General features: G+C 32.6%; 2 protein-coding genes across 2 annotated transcripts; both read left to right on the top strand.

The window, feature by feature from the left end:
* The first annotated feature begins 8,276 nt into the window (after positions 1 to 8,276).
* On the top strand, positions 8,277 to 12,683 carry LOC143080815 (uncharacterized). Its single transcript, XM_076256873.1, has 5 exons — positions 8,277 to 8,341; positions 9,678 to 9,742; positions 10,195 to 10,563; positions 11,690 to 11,884; positions 12,432 to 12,683. Exons 2-5 carry the CDS (start codon positions 9,682 to 9,684, stop codon positions 12,590 to 12,592), a joined length of 786 nt encoding a protein of 261 aa, XP_076112988.1. The 5' UTR covers positions 8,277 to 8,341; positions 9,678 to 9,681; the 3' UTR covers positions 12,593 to 12,683.
* Positions 12,684 to 18,845: 6,162 nt separating this feature from the next.
* Positions 18,846 to 22,421, top strand: LOC143078441 (V-set and immunoglobulin domain-containing protein 4-like). Its single transcript, XM_076253310.1, has 4 exons — positions 18,846 to 19,001; positions 19,484 to 19,849; positions 20,987 to 21,181; positions 22,123 to 22,421. The coding sequence occupies exons 1-4, from the start codon at positions 18,941 to 18,943 to the stop codon at positions 22,269 to 22,271; spliced, it is 771 nt and encodes a 256-aa protein (XP_076109425.1). The 5' UTR covers positions 18,846 to 18,940; the 3' UTR covers positions 22,272 to 22,421.
* Positions 22,422 to 23,339: the final 918 nt, after the last annotated feature.

Below are 23,339 nucleotides of genomic sequence, written 5' to 3'. Positions count from 1 at the left end.
GCACACATACAAATTGTAATAACTTTATAAATTGGAGACCTACTGTCTTATGCTGATCAGTGAAGTGTTAAAGAAGCTTGTATGTTGTATTTTCCTAGCTTTCAATGTTAAAGAAGCCTGTATTTTGTATTTACCTGGCTTCCAGTGTTTAAAAAGCTCTTATTTTGTATTTTCCTGGCTTCCAGTGTTTAAGAAGCTTGTATTTTGTATTTTCTTAGCTTTCAGTGTATAAGAAGCTTGCATTTTGTATTTTCTGAGTGATTAAAAAGCCTGCATTTGTATTTTCCCAAGCTTTCAGTGTTAAAAAGCTTGTATTTTGTATTTTCTTAGCTTTCAGTGTCTGCTACGGTTGTAAATGGTATTTTGTTTTTTCCTTGTTTTCCCTGTAAAAGAAGCTTGTATTTTTATATTTTTTCTAGTTTTCAGTGTTAAAGGAGTGTGTACTTGTGTTCTTGTATATTTTTCTAGCTTTCAGTGCTTTTTATTATACCTACCTCAACTGAAACAGATGTCACTTTCCTTTCTAAACTAGCAATACAAATGATGATGTTTCATATGGATAATTGTACTGTTCCCCCTTTTAAGTTCATCTGGTCCTAGTATGAGTTAATGCTCTTACTTGATGTCCATTGTCTTTTTGCATCATCCGTCATCTGCTTACTTAAAAAAAAAGTTGTCCTTTGAAACCAATGAACCTATTCAAAACGAAGTTGGCCGCAATCATGATTTGAGTATGTAGTTGAATAAAAAATGTGTCTGAATATTTTTTATGTTAGCTAACCAGGCCTCTACATTAACATTTTTTCTAACTTGTCCCATCGGACAAGTGGCAGGAAAATCAGCTTGTCCGAACTCTTAACTCACTTGTCCGAATTCATTATTGAAAATCTTACATATTGATGATTTATGCAATAATAACACTTGGGCTTTGATTGTACCTAATAAAAGGAGCATTTTGTAATATTATATGAATATCGCATCAAAATACATTTCATTATTTCAGAATGAAAGTTTTTTTGCAAGACTGTGTTCTCTGACTCAATGTCACTATCATTTGTCAATCATTAAATCATCATTTCTTCCCAAACCACTACGTTCCCCTATGGACCTATTCATTCTTTAGTAGTGGTAATGGGTTAAACCAAGGATGTAAATACACCTGGCCACCTTGAACATGTATATGAGTAAACCTTTTTAATTTATTGATGATGTCAAAACAAGCTTTTACAATTTATTTTGATTTGTATATACATTGATATATGATCATGAAGTACATACACATTTCACTAAAAAATCTGCCTTTTAAGATTTTTTTTTTTTTTCATCTTAAATTTTTATATCACATGTCATAGATCTTATCAAATAAAAGCAAAATCAAATGAAACATACTTTAATTTAATATTTTAAAGTTTAGGTAAAACTCCATATGGAGGTGCTCCTAATTCAAGGAAGCTTATACTAAGAAGATACATTAACATTGGTTTCTTTCCCCTTACTTATATCCCCCTTGTCAATGGCTGCCAGCATGTTCAATACTCCAAATCAGAGACATATTATACAAGTTTTATATGTCTCTGGTTTAATCAATGAATAATTATTTCACAAAGTATGATCAATAAAACAATCATTCATATTTTTGGGAATGTATAAGTCTTGAATTTGATCTATTTTTTTTTATCTGACCTTGATTTTTCACTTGTCCCATCGGACAAGTAGTATGGTGAATCTACTTGCCCGACATCTGTGTGCACTTGTCCCGGACAATCGGACAAGCGTTAATGTCGAGCCCTGCTAACATGGCTTAAAATAGAACAAAAGGTTTCAACCTAACTATTTTCATTATTATCTTATAAATAGAAATAATTTAAAAGGCAGAAATGTTTGGAATGACAATGTCAAGATTTACCTACTGTTTATTTTAAGATTTTTAAAGAAGCGATTCCTGTTAAATGACAAATTTTAATTGGGTTTTTAGAAGTATACATGTTCAGCAGCCAATAGTAAATGTGAAATAATTTATGTTTTTCAAATTTTGTAATTGATAACAAAATGGAGGTCAAATTTGACATTTTCTATTTCCCCCTTTTCACGTTCAGGACATACGATCTTGTATAGATTTGACAACAAGGACAGAAATTGGCAGACCAAGTAACAAGCAACAAATTGTAAGAATAGATTAATGTCCTATTAAGGTTAGCCATAATATCAATCTACCCTTTATTTTATCTGCAAAAGGCATATTATTCTTAAAGTTTACTTTTTTGTATATAAGGGATCATATAGGTTTAAACACTGCCTAATTGACCATTATAGTTTTTGATAAAATTAAAGATGTTCCCATTTCATCAGTTATAATATAATAATACTTTAAATTATTACATTATAATTATTCCTGTTGAACAACAGACAAAATCCCTAACAACAGAACCAAAATCGGAAACGTTATGGTATTTCTGTTTTGAAATTAAGATATGTTTGAATATAAAAAGAATCTAAAAAAAAAATCATACAGACTTCGTCCCCTTTCACAGGTAAAGCCTGCCTCATATTATTGTATAGGTTATTGCTTGTAGGTTAATTTCTTGCAGTAACAGAAATCTTTGTTTTTATCTCGTTGTGAGTTACCTCAAGGTTAATATATACTATGCATGTGTTATGAATTCATGGAGAAATGTTTGCTTATTGTTTTGCCAATCATTGCCGTACAAAATTATCTACCATTTCATCAGTGCTTTCTAATGTCTTCCTTAGTACAGCATTCATTTTAATTTGTTCAGTTTCTTTTACCATAATTTTGATTTTGTAACTTGATTTAAACCTCCCCCTATATAGCTTAATCATTGCCAGACTTACAAAATTGTAACCATTTATTAGTGCTTTCCTATTGTTTTCCCCAAAACAACTATAATAGTAATTCATTCATATTACAAATTTCTTTAAAAACAATTTTATATTGTAGCTTCCTGTGATTTTTAACCAAGCCCCCTTTTTTCTTTGTAATGAGTGTAGATATTGAGCTGGTTTTGATTATAAGGGTAAAGATATATAATGTATAATGGTTAGTCTAAAATCAAGTTTGCATATGAATTGACATCATTATGACCCTTTGAAAATTGTACATGTCTGAACCTTTTGGTTGTATATTGATGCTGTTGATTATATACTTTTGACTACAGAGTTCTTCCAGTCATTCCACAGGATTGATCTTTGTTGATGTGGATAGCATACTTTTCAGTATGAAGTTTATTTCTCCACAATACAGGCAAGCAATAGTTTGATCTGTTGTGAAAAAATGTTGATTATAATTTTTCATTGTTCTTTTTACTTAACATGATATTTGTATCATGTTGGATATATATGCATCATTGCTGCCATATTTTTGGGATGTTCATGACAAAAATGTAACATGCCTCAATGGTTATTTAAAAATTCCACTTGAGCCAAGTAAGATAAAACCTAGTCATGCATAACATTTTTTATAATATTCTAAAATAAACGATTTTTGTTTCAATTAAAGCCAAAAGCAATACGACATGAAAATAGCAACATTACAATATACCAGATTATTTTCATACCATATTATTCATTGGATGTTTTTAAAGGTTTTCCACATTTTTATGGATAATGATATTCGTTTAATCTATAAGTAAGATATATATGGATGAGGTCAGAAAAGCAGTGAATATTTTCTGGTCGTTAATTTCTCCCATGTGCAATTACTTGTTGTAAAATGTATACCATATTTTGATTAATTACAGTATGTTGATTATAAGTATTTTTATAATAGTATATCATTGTTTTGTTGAATTTTTTCTTGTGTTCTTAACAAAACTGGATTGCAGTAGCAAATTCAGAAATCATTATTTCTGAGGAATTCATTTTAAAAAATAATGCAAATAATGATAATTTCATTATATAAAATGTTGTTTTGTAGTTTGTCCCTATCAAAGACGGACGAAACCAAAGGGACAGTCAAACTCATAAATCGAAAATAAACTGACAACGCCATGGCTGAAAATGAAAAAGACACACAGACAAATAATAGTGCACATAACACAACATAGAAAACTAACGAATAAACAACACAAACCTCACCAAAAACTATGGGTGATCTCAGGTGCTCCGGAAGGGTAAGCAGATCCTGCTCCACATATGGCACCCGTTGTGTTGCTTATGTGATAACAAATCCGGTAAATAGTCTAATTTGGTAGGTCACATTCATGAAAGGGAAGGGGATTGTAGTTACGACGTAAGGAACATATCCGATATCATTTGTGAAATGCTTATTCCATAACAGTCAACCAGCTCCTGATGGCATCTGAAAAATTTACGAAGGGATGATTTCAACTTCACCATTTGAAACTCTTGGTTTAATAGCTTCCTTGTGAGCAGCAACCCTCTATCAAGAAAATCATGATAGGAAATGCAAACAAGGGAATATCTTATCAGTTGAGAGATATATACCCCATGTGCAGGTGCTGCTGGAATGTTGCTACTTAGAAATGGAAAGTTCACAATTGGAAAGCTGAAATCATCTCTTTTGTCGCATAGTTTTGTTTTCAACCGACCCTTATTGTCATTTTCTAGATGTAAGTCAAGATATGAGGCCGACTTAACTGTATCTGTAGTATCCTTTATCTCTAGTTCGCCAAATTTTGAATTATTTACTGAAAGAACTTCATCATATCAAAATATGTTCCCTTCATTTATTTTTCTGCTCTGCACTAATTATCATGTTGATCAAAATAATTTCCAGGAATTTTGATTTAATGACCGTCATTTGATTCAGGGGATGTTGTATTAAATTTCAGCGGTATCATTTGGAACAGTTTACAACAATTTCAGACAGATGTGTTGTTTGTTGTTTGCTTGATACTTTTCTCCAACACTACAAAAGAGAATGACTTCATATTTGGTGAGCAGCTTGACAGCAATGTGTTTGATAGTGTCTGTTTTACACCTACTTCCCGTTGTGGTACAGTTAGCACGACAAGTGATTCATTCTTATATTGCAAAGTAATACCTAGATGGTTTCTTGTTTTGAAAAAGAGGAGAAATCAAATAAGTTTCATGGTATACAAGAAAAATATAGTGTATCACAAAGGTTACATTGAACTAGATCTAAACGCAAAGTTTACAAATCTGTAATAGATTGAGATATCATTGATCTACTAAACCAAATTTTTGCTTTTAAAAGAAAATAGAAAGTCTCAATCTGAAGGCAAAATCAAAAGCTCAAACACATTAAACGAAAGGATAACAACTGTCATATTCCTAACTTAATACATGTATTATCTTATGTAGCAAATAATGGATCGAACCGGGTTTTATAGCTAACTTGTAGGACAGTTGAATGAAATCGATTATATTGACATCAATGTGTGAACAAACCAAACAGACAATCAGTAAAAATGTCGAAATAGGGATACAGCTGTGAACATTGTGTTATAATGTAACCACTATAAAAACAAACAAATATGACAACATAGAAAAAACCAAAAGGCGTATAGACAAAGCACATTAGCAAAAACGAGAGAGAACAAACCAATTTACCTCAGTACATTAACGCAACGACGGAATGTATAAGTACCGAGCAACAGTAAAAGTAATAATTTACAAAAACAAACCAAAGAACACTATAGCACGATATTAATATGAGAATCAACGTCGGTACCTAGAATCTCCATTTCAAGACCATCGTGTATTGTTTGTGAAGGTGATACAAAATATCAATCACCAAGGTCTTCGTATCTTCAGATGAAAAAAAAAAACCCGAAAAGTTGTTTGACATAAATGTGGTTTATCTACTTTCTATTCACACACTGATGATGTTTTACAAAGTCTGAGAAGCTCTTGAATACCGAATAATTTGGTTAAAAAGTAAAATTACAAAAATACCGAACATCGAGCATTTTGTCGAGGAAATTTCAAAACAGAATGTCCCACAAATCTGTAATAGATTGAGATATCATTGATATACTAAACCAAATATTTCTTTTAAAACTGCATTTCACAAGGTATAACAAGAAAATGAAATGTCTCTAATCAAGTGGCAAAATTAAAAAGTTCAAACACAACAAACGAATGGACAACAACTTTCACATTCCTGAATTGGTACAAGTATATAGAAGATGGTGAATTTAATCTGGTAATTTATATTGCATATGCAGGTTAATTTGGTATATTGCTACTTACTTGTTAATGTGGTGGAAATTGATAATTGTAAAATCAAAATCGTCTCGTTTGTCATAGATTCTACTACTGAGATGACCACTTATGTCAAATTCGAGATATAAGTCTAAATATTAGGCAGATGTTTCTTTAACTTCTAGTTCGTTCTTGAGGATTTATTAATGGAATCCAATCAGAAAATTTTGGATTGCTAAAGGAAAGAACATCATGGATATATCTGAATGTAGAATTAAATGATCTGGTTTCTTTGATCTTGTCTTTGACAAGTGTCCGAAGGAACCCAGACTCATTTGAAAATAAGAAGAGGTCGGCACTTTACTGTGACTTGACTATAAGTGTTGCCTTAACCATCACCTATTGTTCAATCAGAATGTAAAATTGACAATATAATTGGGACATTTAAATTGTTCGGTTGCTATTCTTAGAATTGAATCTACATTAATGCTACTTGTACATTTTACACTCACTTAACCTAAAATTGCAGCATCCTTTTTTCCTGAAGTTCTTCCATATAGGGTTCCTCTATTTTAGGATTGAATGTGAAAAAAATATTAATGGTTTTCATCGTTTTGAATTTCCAATATCCTGATTGTTCTAACTTTGATCCAAAAATTTTAATCAGCACAAGACTTTCATAACTGCATGTAAAATATGTATGAAAATCAAAACTGTTTTTACATAATAAATGAATGTATAAATTTTTAACCTTTAAACATAGTATTTAACAATCGTCAATGAAAGAAATTCAGGTAATTTTAGTTTCACTTTCCAGATGGATATGTTCTGCATTGCTTGAATCAATATGCATAACATATTGAATTTTATATTTCGTTTAAATTCACTACCTAGATGCTATCTAATTTTGCCTCCTAAATATGACTGGATTTCCAAGAATTTATGAAGGAGGACATGATTTATCCATAATATTTCGTGTTGCTTTCATATGATTATGTACATGTAAAATCAAAATTATTTTGGAGTTCTAGTATACATTGCAGTATTTTTCTTTAAAATCTATTAGAATAAGTCTGCATTAAAATACTGCGTACACTCGTAATAACATTAACGGTACCAATTTTTCTGCACCAGATGCGCATTTCGACAATACATGTCTCTTCAGTGATGCTCGTGGCCAAAATATGTAAAATCCAAAGCTTATATAAAAGATGAAGAGCTATAATCCAAAAATTCCAAAAAGTATAGCCAAATCCGTGAAAGGAATCAGAGCTTTGCATGAGGGAGATACATTCCTTAATTTATAATAATTTTTAATATTTTGTAACAGCAAATTTAATAACACAAAAAAATCCGTATTTTCATGCCAGTACTGGAGTATTGGCTACTGGGCTGGTGATACTCTCGGGGACTAACAGTCCACCAGCAGAGGCATCGACCCAGTGGTAGTAATAACATTAACGGTACCGATTTTTCGTAAAACATTTTATAGGATGGATTTGGATTGAGTTTTCCAAAAGGGAAACACAATTCAAAACTGGAATATATGTAAGAGAAATGATACAATCCCACATGTTTCTTTGGCTTAAAATGTGATTTTGAAAATTATCATCATAAAATTATGAATCTAACATGAAGATGATTAATTAGGATATATATCATGGAAATGAAAAAAAAAATGTTAATGGAGTCAAATCTAGTGATAAATTTAATAATAAACATAAAATATTCCAAATATTCATAATGCGAGGATACACTCTTGAATGTGATATTGAAATTATCATTTTAAACTTCTGTATTGCAAATTTTCATAAAACTACATCGGCGATCGTCACATCACCAATCAACGATGGCTACTCTTCAAACACTCCATTTCTTATTTTGTTCCTATCTTTGTCTGTCAAATGCTTAACGAACTCCTTTTCTAATTATTAATATCTATTTTATCAGCAATCAAAGTTTAGCATCAAAGTTATTGCCAAACTATACTCTAGTTTTAGTGGCAATGTGAACATTACAGGTTAGTTCGCCACTTACATAATTATTATGCATTGTCCAAATATAAAATGGTGTCAGATTTAGTATCTAACTTTCTGTATTAACAGTTGACTGTAATCTTCAAATTATTACACGCTGGTAATATGCACCTGTGATCTTATCATGACTATTGTGCATTGTATAACCACTATATAAGGTAATATTTGTATCATACTTACCGTTGATCTGTTGTTGACCTTCCTACAAGAATTTGTAGGCACTAACATTGTGATTGAGTATGATTCTACTGTTATCAGACAGCTACTTAGTATTTATTTCACTATAATATCTAAGGGGGAATATGAACAACTGAAGTTACATATGATTTATCTTTATGTAGGTCATGGTACATATACTGTACCTTCGTTGTGAGTGAATAATTGGATTTCATTTTAGATATCATACATATTGTTTGAGTAAGGGACAGATAATGCTTTGAATACTGCTACTCTGATACAAACATCACAATCATTATATGAAACTTGCACCATTAAATTAATTGATTTATGATAGACATTCGCTTGGTTGAGTTGAGGGTGTTTTTTGTCAACCCAGTCGGTTTTCCATAAGGTAACCAACCACTTATGCTTCTCTTTTCTCTAATATTGCGCCTTTATTTGTATAAGAAAGACGTTATGAAAAGAGACTGTGATGCTAGCTGAGATCATTTCAATTTTCCCATTGTAAACTTTCCATCTCACAACATGCAGCAACACCTTTGCTGTACGTTAGAAAGAGTTTAAATCTCTAAATTGGTACGATATACCAGAGCTAGTGTTTACTGTGATGATTTCAAACAATCTTCTATTGAGACATTTCCTTGATAGAAGATTGCTGCTCACAGGGAAGCTATGGAACCAAGTGTTAAATTCAAATAGTAACTTCTTAAATGTCATGAGCGTCATTGTAAGTTGTTAAAACAATATGGAATAACTGTGTCACTGATAACGAGGCATATGTTATATTTGTCGTAACAACTATTCCGCCCTATTTTTTTCGTTTGTAACATCACCGAAAGCAAATAATATCCGGATTTTTACCTACAACAGTATCAAATGAATTTATTTCTACAAGAAAGCTGAAGTATTTACATTCGGTGTATGTACACAGTTAGTAAAGATAAACATGATGAAGGAAACACCGGAAAAAAGTATTAACAAAAATACTAAACTGCAAGATAATTAAACAAAGGGGATGTCCGCTAAACCTGACAAAATCAAATGCGCGACAATATCAACAAACGGAACGAATGGAAAACAACGATGTCGAAATGATTCTACATTTTGTAATTCCATTACGTAACATATTGTTTTAAACTATCCAGAAAGAGAATTTCATATTGTTAAATTCTTTATTTATTGACATAACCTTGATGATATATGTAATCAGAATAGGATACTGTTGACTTCCTATCAACTGTATAATGTCAACAAAAGTCTTATATACAAAGGTATTGAGAAGTAAAGATGCACGAGTCATTTGATAACTTTCAGAAACATGGAGATGTATGTGATATTAGCTGTTCTTGGTATATATTTTGGTGGAGTACTTTCAAAAGGTAAGTTGTAACAGCTTTTACACTTATCAAAATATTTAAAAATATTAAACAAGCCAATAGTTTCCTTTGACTCCAAGTTACTCTATAAAGATATATGATGGAATTTCGTTTTATATAGTTTTGGATGAACACTTAAATTTGACAAAACCTAGCAAACGTGCATTTTAAAAATTATTCAAGTGTTAACAGTTAAATTTGATATAATATAATTTCAGAAATACATTTGTTATGGAACCCCAAAGTTCTTGCACTAAGCAGCATTTTAGTAAGAATGAATTTTCAATAGCCCTTGAGTGAAATATATTTCAAGGGAATAATCCTGCCATTTTTCAAAAATAAGATAGCATCAACTTCCAAACGAAAAGGATTCTAAAAAATATGTGCACATTATTCGTCCTTCCATCTTATTCTTGGTGAAAATAAAAAGATGTATTTCAACAAACATTTTCCAGATATCAATGTAAGGATAGAACCAGAGATTGTTTACCTAGACACTGACGACTTGATGATTAAATGCGAGTACAATTCACAGTCTGTCAAAACTCCTACATGGATAACTATTGTCAGGAACGGTTGGTATGGAAAACATGACATGGTTACCATGACTGATGGAAATCCCCCTAGTATTGGTTACTTCTTCAGTGGCAGAGAATTTACTAACAGAATGGAAGTAACCGGTAGTATCAAAGAGAAATTTGTAAAAGTATCGATGAAAACCGTGGAATGCTTGGACGAGGCTCACTACGAGTGTACAGCTGGTGGATTTAATGAGAAGGGGGGACTGGAAAGGTTTACAGATTCATATTCCTTAGTTGTGAATTGTAAGTGTACTGATATATTTATTACACCACGTTTTATGTCAATAATTTGTTTTAACAATACTTTTAACCATTTTTCTAATTAGGAGAACCCGTAATCGAGCTTACGACTACAGTTTTGTAGGGATAATATTGCCCGTGCACACACGACATATCCCAATTCTCTAGTCAAAGAGGAATTTCAGTCCTTTATAAACATGTCTTTTAATAAAACGGGACACTACGGAAGACGCACTTTATTCGAATTGCATGAATTCTAAAAAGTGAGACTCAAATATTTTATTGACAGTTTTGTTTCTGACTGATATATATTAGTTTAATAATAATTCAGCATTTTCTCACAGTGAATTATTTAGAACAAAATCAACTTAAAAAAGGTTTATTGCTAAGTTCTGTCAATATTAATCAACCATCAATAATATTGGAACATTGATTCACCTATTGAATTCATAACACATACAAATTATTCTGATGAGCTTTACCATCCATGTTTCAACTTCTGACTAATTATTCAACTACACACTCTTGTGCTTATAGAGTGTACTCGTCATCAATGCTACCATCTTGATACATGGAAGCGGACACGTGTGACTAGGCTTTTATCAACTCATGCCTTTTGTAACCAGTCTACGTTTACTTTTCTACATTGGCTAGAGGTATAGGGGGAAGGTTGAGATCTCATAAACATGTTTAACCCCGCTGCAATTTTGCGCCTGTCCCAAGTCAGGAGCCTCTGGCCTTTGTTAGTCTTGTATGATTTTTAATTTTAGTTTCTTGTGTATAATTCGGAGTTTAGTATGACGTCCATTATCACTGTACTAGTATACATATTTTTAGGGGCCAGCTGAAGGACACCTACGGGTGCGGAAATTCTCGCTACATTGAAGACCCATTGGTGGCCTTCGGCTGTTGGTCGGGTTGTTGTCGCTTTGGCATATTCCCCATTTCCTTTCTCAATTTTATGATCTCATTATAAACCAAACTTATATATATCTTACTTATTGATATTATATCGTCAGCGTACAAAAAGGATATGTTGGTGGTATGTCAATACGACAGCAAATCGACGTCACAAAAAAGAACATCGTAGATACTTACACTGCACTTCTAAATGTTTAATCTTTAACAGCACATTCAAAGAGACCGATTGTGAAAATGAATAACTTGATTGTTCCTGCAAAGATGGCAATTGGTGTGGTAGATGGTGATGAAGTGAAAGTGGAATGTGATGCCCTGGTTGGCAAACCACCAAAACCTATGTTCTGGTACCGGTATGACAACAATAATGGTTCCTATGTTATTGAAAGAAATATGATAACCAAAAGTAAGTATTATCGATTAAACACATAATAAATAGGTAAATTATGAATTTTAAATCTTTGATAAATATAGATAAAAGAGGGGCAAAAGATACCAGAGGGACAGTCAAACTCATAAATCGAAAATAAACTGACAACGCCATGGCTAAAAAATAAAAAGACAAACAGACAAATAATAGTACAAAGGACACAACAAAGAAAATTAAAGACTAAGCAACACGAACCCCACCAAAACTGAGGGTGATCGCAGGTGCTCCAGAAGGGTAAGCAGATCCTGCTCCACATGTGGCACCGTCGTGTTGCTCATGTTATTACAAACCCGGTAAATAGTACAATTCGGTAGTTAGTTCACATTCGTGGTGAAAAGGGAAGGGATTATAGTTACGACATAAGGAAGATATTCAACATAATTAGATCTTTTGAAACTCCATATCAATAGTGATCAACGTTCTGTATTCTCGACAAAGCGAAATTTCTTTAAAGACTTTATCTTACTGTTTTTTTGTGTGCAATATAATGTTTCAATTTAACAAAAGAATGTTATATTTACAGTTGAACGCAGATTGTTGGAGCGAGACCTTTGTAGATGGTATACAAAGTTTTCTATAAGGTTTATCGCCTCCTTAAGTACACCGGAAGTAAGACTTAGATGTGCCGTAGGTAATGAAGAAGAGGACGTCATTATAACAGTCGCACCAGCCATGGGCCCATAGAACATTTTAAACATTGTTACATGCATGCTCACACACGTTTACAAGTGAAAATATTTGTGTACCAAGATTGGATTTTCTTTGCTGTTTTGAATTCAGTATTTTGCAATTCATTATTTAAAATTCAACAACTGATGCAAATGCACTACTCAGTTGTTCACATTAGTACTTGCATGTAGAACACAATTTAATTTTTTTTTAAACCAGAAAAGCGCTTCGGACGTATATAATTTATAGCGTCAATAGGTAGATACCTCTGCTGGTAGATCTTTTGAAACTCCATATCAATAGTGATCAACGTTCTGTATTCTCGACAAAGCGAAATTTCATTATGTAATGTTAAAACCACCTAACCTAATGACACAACCACATTAAATCATGATGAAACCACATCGCGCAATGACAAAACCACATCAAGTAATGACAAAACTATATCGAGTCAATACGAAATGGTTAGAAATATATAACATTCTTCCTAATAAAATTGTCTGTTTAAAAGTTTGAAATTAATTGGAAACTAAGGATTCAACTCCCTAAAGCAAAGTTGACCGTATATGGATTTGGCTATTTTTATGTACTTTTTTTTTTATCTTATTGTCTTCAACTGTTTTGATTCTTATATATCCCTGGCTTTCAAATGTTTGGCATTGAGTGTTCCTGATGAAGGTAAATACAGAAAAGCGCTTCAGACGCACACAATTTATAACGTGTTGTTTTCATTGCTTATAACAAAGAATACGTTACATAAAAGCAAAAAGCTAACATTAAAAAAAAAACAGTTTCTGATGAGTACTGAATCTTACCTATAACTTATATATATTTGATGCGTTTCCCTCAGTTTTAGTTTGTAACCCGGATTTGTTTTTTTCTCTATCGGTTTATGAGTTTCGAACAGCGGTATACTACTGTTGCCTTTATTTACCTCGTCGTAGAGTGACATTTTTCACCAATCCCCATTGTTAACGACTTTAATGTCCCAACCTTACAAATAGTGTATATCATTTGAAAGCTTATTATCCATACTTTCAGATTTGTCCGGTCGTAAAATGTTCGTACAGTGTGACTTTTTATGTTTCTTTGGTACATATGACGTGGCTGTGTCTTTTAATGATCCCGCCATTATGTTATTGTTCTATTATAATTTTAAAAATACTTTGAACGACATAATTATTTGACTCGCGAAGTAGTATTAACCAAATATATGGATTCTAAAAAAAGAACTTTTGGATAATTTTAAATCTCGATCTTTTTTCTGAAATAAGTTCTAACAAAACTTTTGATTTTTCAACCCTTTATACATGTACCACCATTCCCAATGTAAAATTATAACATTGAAAATACTTTGAACGACAAAATTATTTCATATTTCTTCCTGTGTGACGTTTACATTTTCTGACGTCAAACACTTAGAGTTGATGTGAATGCAGGCATATATCAATTCTTCATGGGTTGATCTTAAATACATATATACATATGTTTACTTGATAACATTTTTGTTCGCTTTGGAGATTCCGTATATTGTCAAGTTATTGGAATTCCAATGGGGACTTACTGTGCACCACTTATTGCGGACCTGTTTTTGTATTGCTATGAGTTACAATTTATGACTAGAATTAGCAAAGACCCATCAAAACAACATTTGACACAAAAATTAAACATTACTTTTAGATATTTGGATGATATATTAGCTCTCAATAATGACGACTTCAGTATGTATATAAATTTACCCTGTTGAACTTACTGTAAATAAAGCTAATACTAACAATGACCACTGCCCTTTCCTCGATCTTGATATCGATAACATTAAAGGGAAGCTTAATACAAAAAAATTATGATAAAAGAGATGATTTTTCATTTCCTATCGTTAATTAACAATTTTTAGATGGTGACGTTCTCTTGTCACCATCTATGGTGTTTATATATCTCAACTTGTACGATTCTCTCGTGTATGTAAGTAACAACGTATTCGATTTTAGCGAGAGAAATTTATGTATTACTGAAAAATTATTACACCAGGGTTTTCGATATCACGAACTAGTCAAAACATTTACTAAATTTTATCATCGGTATAAGGAAATAATTCGTAAATATAACTCAACATGCAGACATCTTATATGTTCAGGTATTTCACATCCAATCTTTATGGTAATATTCTGTACAAAGCACAAAAATGTCAGTATTCACCTCAAAAGCTTACAAAACCTTTAAATAGACTTATTTGGAAGGGATATAGTTACGATACTGTATTCAGGTCATTAAAGATTGCATATTTTGGCTTTAATATTGATTCACTTATAGGGTCTTTGCATCGGAACTAAACACATTTTTTTTTAAAACAGTTGTTGGCATGACACGGGTTATGTTCTTCTCATATATTTTATGATAGTATAATACTAAACCCCTAACGGGAGGGATTGTGCCTGATATTCATATGAGGAAGACATAATCTTTCAATCAGTTTAATTGAGGTCTGGAGCTGGCATGTCAGTTAACTGTTAGTAGTCTGTTGTTATTTATGTATTATTGTCATTTTATTTATTTTCTTTTGTTACATCTTCTGACATCGGACTCGGACTTCTCTTGAACTAAATTTTAATGTGCGTATTGTTATATGTTTACTTTTCTACATTGGCTAGAGGTATAGGGGGATGGTTGAGATCTCATAAACATGTATAACCCCGCCGCAATTTTGTCAGGCGCCTCTGGCCTTTGTTAGTCTTGTATGATTTTTATTTTAGTTTCTTGTGTATAATTCAGAGTTTAGTATGACGTCCATTATCACTGTACTAGCATACATATTTTTAAGGGGCCAGCTGAAGGACGCCTCCGGGTGCGGGAGTTTCTCGCAACATTGAAGACCCATCAGTGGCCTTCGACTGTTGGTCGGGTTGTTGTCGCTTTGGCACATTCCCCATTTCCTTTCTCAATTTCATATATAAGTAAGCAATGAATGTGGTTGTTAAATTTGATAGATGCTTTTTGTGCTTCTTTGTTGAATATTTGTTTGTTTTGAGATTGTGACACCATTATACAGTAATGACTGATGTGCCCATATTTTTGACCATTTTGCCTGTTATGTCTGTTTTGTTCACGCATCGTTGTTAATATAATGGAAATTGATTCGACTGTCATATAAATGAGAGGTTTAGCGCTATAAAACCAAGTTCAATCCACCATTTTCTACATTTGAAAATGTCTGCACCAAGTCAGGAAAATGACAGTTGTTGTTCATTCGTTTGATGTGTTTTATCATTTCATTTTGCAATTTATTTTGGCCTTCCGTTTTGAATTTTCCTCGGACTTCAGTATTTTCCAGGCTCTTCTTTGCTTATCGTTTTATGAAATGGTATGAATTTTATAAAACGAAATACAATAATTCCTTATCAAAAATAAATTGCACAGTATTTACAGAAATGGCAAATTTTGCCCTATTTGTCACAACTTTTTGGAATTTAGGATCATCAATGCTCCTCAACTTTGTACTTCTTTGGCTTTATAACTATTTTGATCTGAGTGTCACTGATGAGTTTAATGTAGACGAAACACACGTCTGGCGAATTAAATTATAATCCTGGTACCTTTGTTAACTATTGTCTCCGAGCCCAGTAGTCAGCACTTCGGTGTTGGCATGAATTTCAATCCTTGAATTTTTTGTAAATTTTTAGAAATATTTTCTTATTCCAGGAATGGATAACCTTACCCGTATTTGGCACAATGTCTTGGATTTTTTGGTCCTTAATGCGCTTCAGCGTCGTACTTGTTTGGCTTTATAACTATTTTGATCAGAGCGTCACTGGTGTGTTTTATGTAGACGAAAAGCGCGTCTGGTAAATTAAATTATGAGCATGGTACCTTTGTTTAACTATTAAAATATCCTCTAAAAATCATAAAATTAGTCGAAAAGCAAAGGCTTTGATGAGAGAGTTTATCGCTATAAAACCAGGTTTAGTCCACCATTTTCTACATTTGAATATGCATGTACCAAGTCAGGATTATGACAGTTCTTGTCCATTCGTTTTTGATGTTTTTGTCATAAGATTTTGCCATGTGATTAGGGACTTTCCGATTTGATTTTCCTCTGAGTTCAGTACTTTTGTGATTTTACTTTTTTCATGTACATAAATTAAAGCACATTTCTAGTTTATGTGTCAAGGATTGTTGGTTTGTTTCTTTTTTATGCCCCATTTATGGGCATTATGTTTTCTGGTCTGTACGTACGTCCTTCTGTTCGTTCGTCCGTTCGTCCGTCTGTCCCTCTTCAGGATAAAGTTTTTGGTCGAGGTAGTTTGTGATGAACTTGAAGTCCAATCAACTTGAAACTTAGTACACATGTTTCTTGTGATATGATCTTTCTTAAATCAATGTCAAATTAGAGATTTCCCCCCAATTTCGAGGTCCACTGAACATAGAAAATGATAGCGCGGATGGGGCATCCGTGTACTGGGGACACATTCTTGTTTTTTTTTTCATTTTACATTTTACAAGTCGAAATATGTACCTTTAAAAAAAGTTCCATAAGTATTATAATCTCACAATGTCCTTTATACTAAACTCATCCGTAGGTTTGCTTGAAATAAACTTATCATATAACATTTTATACATCAGACTCGCTTTTCGGCCACAAAATACTCATCAGTGACGTTAAAAAATCAAAAACGTTAAAAAGGTAGAATAAAATGCTAATCAGCATTGACGACCTTAAATTTAGAAAGAAATTTTACCATTCGACTTAGATTATCATTTCCTTGGGTTCCCATAGCTGTTCGTTTTAATTTTTTTATTTCTCCACAAAAGACAGTTATTTATTAAAAACTTTCACTTTCATCACTTATTTACCACGACTTTTTTTTACCACAGCTTAGATTGTGGTTTACAGTCCACGTCGTCTGGTCTGCTAAAGACCGACAATGGCATATTCTAGAACATGACTGTTTTACCGAGTGTGAATTCACATTGCTAATAGATGTGTCTCGGTATCTATATATATCAAACATTTATGTTTTTAGTTATGATGTGTCTTTTGTAAGCCTGATTCGATAGTGTGTTATGTTTCATCGTTTGTGGTTTGAATTCTAATTGTATTGTCTATATGTATGGAAATGTTAAGATAATAAGTCAGCTAGTTCATATGCATGATTTTAAGTTGAAAGCAACTATATGCACATGATTTATTTGCTTTTCTTTCACAGTAACACATAAGATGAAGATCTGTTATCAAAGGTACCAGGCATATAATGTTATACGCCATAAGACTCATCAGTGACGCTCAGATCAAAATAGTTATAAAGCCAAACAAGTACAAAGTTGAGGAGAATTGATTACCAAAAATTCCAAAAAGTTGTGCGAAATACGGCTAAGGTAACACATAAAATAAAAATCTGTCTTAAAAAAGTACAACGATTGTGAACTGCTCTTGAACAATCGAAGATGGCGGTATATAATGAATAAACTCATCATAGATACCAGGATACAACTTTTCTATTTGCGCAAGACGCGCGTTTCGTCTACAAAAAACTCATCAGTGAAGTTTGAGTAAAAATGAGTTAAAAAGGTCAAATATAGTACGAAGTTGAAGAGCATTGAGGATAAAAAAAAAACCCCATACAGTTTTGCCAAATACAGCTTAGGTTATCTATTCCTAAGGTAGAAAAGCCTTAGTATTTAAAAAAAATTATTTATGATTATGACCATATCAATAATAGTTCATCTCAACACAGAAGTGCCGACTACTAGGCTGGTGATACCCTCGGGGAATAATAAACTCCATCAGCAGTGGCATCGACTATATGCTTGTAAATGAACTCAACATAGATACCATGATACACATTTTGTTTTTGTGCCAAACCCACGTTTCGTCTAAAAAAAGGCTCACTTGTAACGCTCGAATCAAAAAAGTTATAAAGGACAAAATATAGTACGAATCTACCTTAAAATATCCTGTATCAAGTGAGGAATATGACAGTTGTTATCAAATGTCCGTTTCTATGTATGTTGGCAATTGTCGTTGTTGCAGTTCAGTATTTCTGTTATTCCGTTGGATTCGTTTTTTTTGGTCTGTGACCCGGATTTGTTTTCGATTAATCGATTTATGACTATCGAACAGCGTTATACTACTGTTGCAATTATTCACCAAACTGTAAAGCACTAGGATTATAGCAAGAATAAAAATATCTAGAGAAATTTTGATAGAGTTATTCATCGTTCGACCACGGACAGTCAGTGACATGAAGTCTACAACCTTCCATATTTATCTGTATGTATGATATTGTATACTTCCTATCTACTATAATTTAACTAGGACAGGAGAACATGTACTCATATATCTATTTAGAATTCCGAAATTTATGAAATATGATAACGTATGTGAGATTAGCTTGCATAGCTCTTTATTTGGCTGAAGCAGGGACAAAAGGTAAGTCATAGTTTTTTCAGGGGTTTACTATTGTTCTATCTTAAAAACTATACCATGAACTTTATATTTAAGTTCCGCCTACGTTAGTTGTAAAACATTACGTTTTCGGGTCTTTGCGTCCGTCGGTTATTCAGTTTTGTATCAGGTTAAAGCTTTAGGAAGTTGACAATATAGTCGTGTCAACATCAGCTTGAAATTTGTTTATTAATATGATGCGAATTTATGCTACTGTTGACCCGATTCACGGTCCACTGAACCTAGACATGAGATGCTGTCAAATGGGCTCATATGCTTTGGGTTTCTATCAAATGTACTATTCACAGTTTTGTGTCAGTGATAGTTTTTTTATTTGCTGTTTTCTTAATCTAAAAAAATAGTTGAAATCTGTAGCTTATTTTCACTAGGAATTTAGATCGAGACAATATAATATTGACTCTTGCAATAACAAAATAAAAACAATGTTTACTATTCTTACTTGATAGATATCAACATTAAAATCGTACCAGAGCATGTTTTCCTTGATTCAAGAGATGTTAATATATCATGCGAGTTCAATTCAAATTTGGTTAAAACTCCACAGTGGATAACTATAAGAAGAAATGGTCTTTTCCTATTACATGACGTCGTTATTGCTACTGGTAATAAAACAGAACTGGGCGAGTTTTTCCGTGATAGTAAATACAGATCAAGGATGGAGATTAATGGAAGTGTAGCTGACCAACGTGTTAATGTTATGATGAGAACAATGGAGTGTGAGGATGAAGCACACTATGAGTGCGTTGTTGGTGGTCACAATGACCAGGGGTCACTGCAAATGTTTTCAGATTCGTATGCTTTAGTTGTTAATTGTGAGTATGTACAAAATTTATATCAATATTTCATTAAATTTGAAAGGAACCACTTTTTTAAAACATTTTCAGTGTTTCATTTACTTTTAGAATAAATGTACTGACAAACAAATGAAGGTTTCTCAAATAAATTGAAAAAGTCGAGAAAAGGGTAATTTTGACTATTTTTTATTTTTATAAGCCGGTGCTATATAACGGAAATGATAGACTTCCTTAACTTTTTGTCTCCAGCATATGTCATGAAAACCTTTTTAGAAATAAGTATAGAGCACCATATCTGAGAATCCAGTTATTGATTTCGGAGTAAACTAAAATTCTTCTTACCACTATATTTCATGTTAACAGACATTAGTATGTCCTTGTTTTGTTGTTGGAAACCCTAAAAATCAATTAAATAGAATGAAAAATAAAACTGCAAGTGCACTAGGTCATCATGGGGTAATGAAGAAAAGTGCAAAAGGACAATCGAATGACCGGACGAAAGAACGCAGAGACATAATGTGCAATATGCACTACCGATCGCGCGCGCGAATAGAAATTTAATGGAGATTCACAAGAAAAGCAGTAACGATAAAAAGTGCTCGCAGAGTGATTTGACTACAGGTTGACAACGTTTTTTTTGTAACTCAAACTGTTCAATTTTCGTATAATGATTATAAAAAGAAATAGTTAAACAAGGCTTGTTTCATTTAGAACCAATTATGTATGTTTATTCTTGCTTCATTCAATGTTAAACACATGTTCATAATCCTGGTACCTTTGGTAACTATTTACACCACTGGGTCGATGCCACTGCTGGTGGACGTTTCATCCCCGAGGGTATCACCAGCCCAGTAGTCAACACGTCGGTATATCAATAATGTGGTCATTTTTATAAATTTCCTGTTTACAAAACTTTGAATTTTTCGAAAAACTCAGGATTTTCTTATACTAGGCATAGATTACCTTAGCCGTACTTGACACAACTTTTTTGGAATTTTGGATCCTTAATGCTCTTCAACTTTGTACTTGTTTGGCTGTTTAAATATTTTGATATGAGCGTCACTGATGAGTCTTATGTAGACGAAACGCGCGTCTGGCGTACTAAATTATAATCCTGGTACCTTTGATAACTATTATTTTTTTTTTATTTTACAGCTCACCCTGAAAGACCAACAATAACAGTAAATGGATCATCTGTTCTTAATAAGACATTCATAGGGGTAAAGGCAGGTGAAGAAGTTCATATAGAATGTGATGCGTATGTTGGAAAACCGCCTATAACTATGCACTGGTACAAATATGATGCAAACAATGGTTCCTATATCACCGAAAGAAACATGACAGGCAAACGTAAGTTTTATCGAAATTTGTCCCAAAAGATATTGAAAAATATGTGCAAAGAATGATTCAGGATGAATTGTATTTTTAAATAGGGAAATACCAGTGGTAAAATAACTCTACAAAACTGGAATGGGTTCTGTTTACAGAGTCTATCTTCATATATTATGTGATATTATCCAATCTATTTAAAATCTTTTAATATTCTTCAATAATGATAAATACAGAAAATTCTAGATTTGCAATATTTACAAATCTTGAAAGATCTGATATGCTACTGATGACAGCCTTTGAATTGTTCTAAATATCAAGGATTGTCTACCCCAGGAATAGATTCCCTTAGATGTATTTCGCAAACATTTTGGAGAATTGGGTCCTCACTCCTAAGTGATATTTGCTTCTTACTTTATTTCATCTTACAATTTTTGTTGATTTGGGTGTCACGTATGAGAATTTTGTACACGAACCGCGCATCTGTCATGCAATATTGTAACTTGCTTTTATAAACCTTTGAAGCTTTTCCATTATTCAATTTATTATGATAATTTAATCAATAGTTTTAGTGTATAACAAACACGTACACGAAAGTTACATACTTACTTTATGAATAATATATATTTTAGATAGATGAATAGTTGGATAAATGAGGGATGAGAGATACCAGAGGGATATTTAAACTCATAAATCGAAAATAGACTGACAACGCCATGGCTAAAAATGAAAAAAAAAAGACAAACAGACAAACAATAGTACACATGACACAACATAGAAAAACTAAAGAATAAGCAACACGAACCCCACCAAATGTTGAACATCCAGAGGCAAATATTGTATGTATATCATGTATTTAACAATCATATTGATTTGTTTTTACAGGGGAGATAGTATTTTGCCAATATCTTCTGCCGAGTTTGAGATTGAATAAAATCTTATATTAACAATTTATTCTGCAGCTTCACGAAGATTGCCGATTGGAAACCTATGCAACTATTTCACAACATTTCCACTGGGATTTATTGCATCAATAAGTACGCCGGAAGTCAGACTTAGGTGTGCAGTAGGAAATGAACAGGAAGACGTGATTATAAATGTTTCGACCTGAATTGGTCCTTTTAAAAATTAAACCACAAACAATTTATCCTTGATCAAACTGTTCAAGTATATAGCTAAAGTGCCAGAACACATAAATAGAACTATTGTGACTTGAATTGTCATTGATATGGCAAATGTTATAAATAAGCTGTTTACAATACTTTGATTTTTTTTTAAATACTAAGGCTTTTCTGCCTCAGAAATAGATTATTCGCTGTTTTTTTGGCAAAACTTTCAGGAACTTTTGGTCCTCTATGCTTTTCAACTTCGTACAATTTTATGCCTTGGTATCTTTCAATCTTGGTATCTATGATGATATATAAAAAAGAAGATATGGTATGAGTTTATTTTCAACAATTGTATACTAAAAAAAAAACCCATTAAAGACACTTATTTTTACTGAATGCCGCAAATATCATTGTAACTTTAAAAATCAAAATGTGATTAAAAAAAAACTTATTCAAGTTTATAAAATTAGACAAGACTTCAAAATCTTGGTATTAACAAACCATATTTTACTTTGCCTTATTCTCGACTGCAAGTTAGACCCGAGTAAAGGAAAAAATCTCGGATAAAAAAGGAATTCTACGTTGGGTAGAGGTACAGGGGACGGTTGAGATCTCACAAAACATGTTTAACCCCGCCTATCCCAAGTCAGGGGTCCCTGGTCTTTGTTAGTCTTGTGGTTTTTAAATTATTTTTTAATTCATTTATATGTTTTGGAGTTTTGTGTGACGTCCGTTTTCACTGAACTAGTACATAATTTTATTTAGGAGCCAGCTGAGGACAACCTCCGGGTGCGGGATTTTCTCGCTACGTTGAAAACCCATTGGTGGCCTTCGGCTGTTGTCTGCCCTTTGTCGGGTTGTTGCCTCTTTGACATATTCAGAAACATGTATTGTATTTGTCGATTTGTTTTTCTGTCAATTTCGTACACAATATCTGAGCCATGACCTTTTACTGCCTGGATACAAAGCAAACTTTAATAAATTAGTCCCAATGATCAATCAGAGACATCAGGGCAAACTGATAGGTTGTAGTGTATAAAAGAAAAGTAAAATCACAAAAAATACTGAAC

Source organism: Mytilus galloprovincialis, chromosome 6, assembly GCF_965363235.1.
Source record: "Mytilus galloprovincialis chromosome 6, xbMytGall1.hap1.1, whole genome shotgun sequence".
In the NCBI taxonomy this organism is placed as follows: domain Eukaryota; kingdom Metazoa; phylum Mollusca; class Bivalvia; order Mytilida; family Mytilidae; genus Mytilus; species Mytilus galloprovincialis.
The sequence above is the reverse complement of the archived record's forward strand: the minus strand, read 5'-3'. Positions and strand labels throughout refer to the sequence as shown.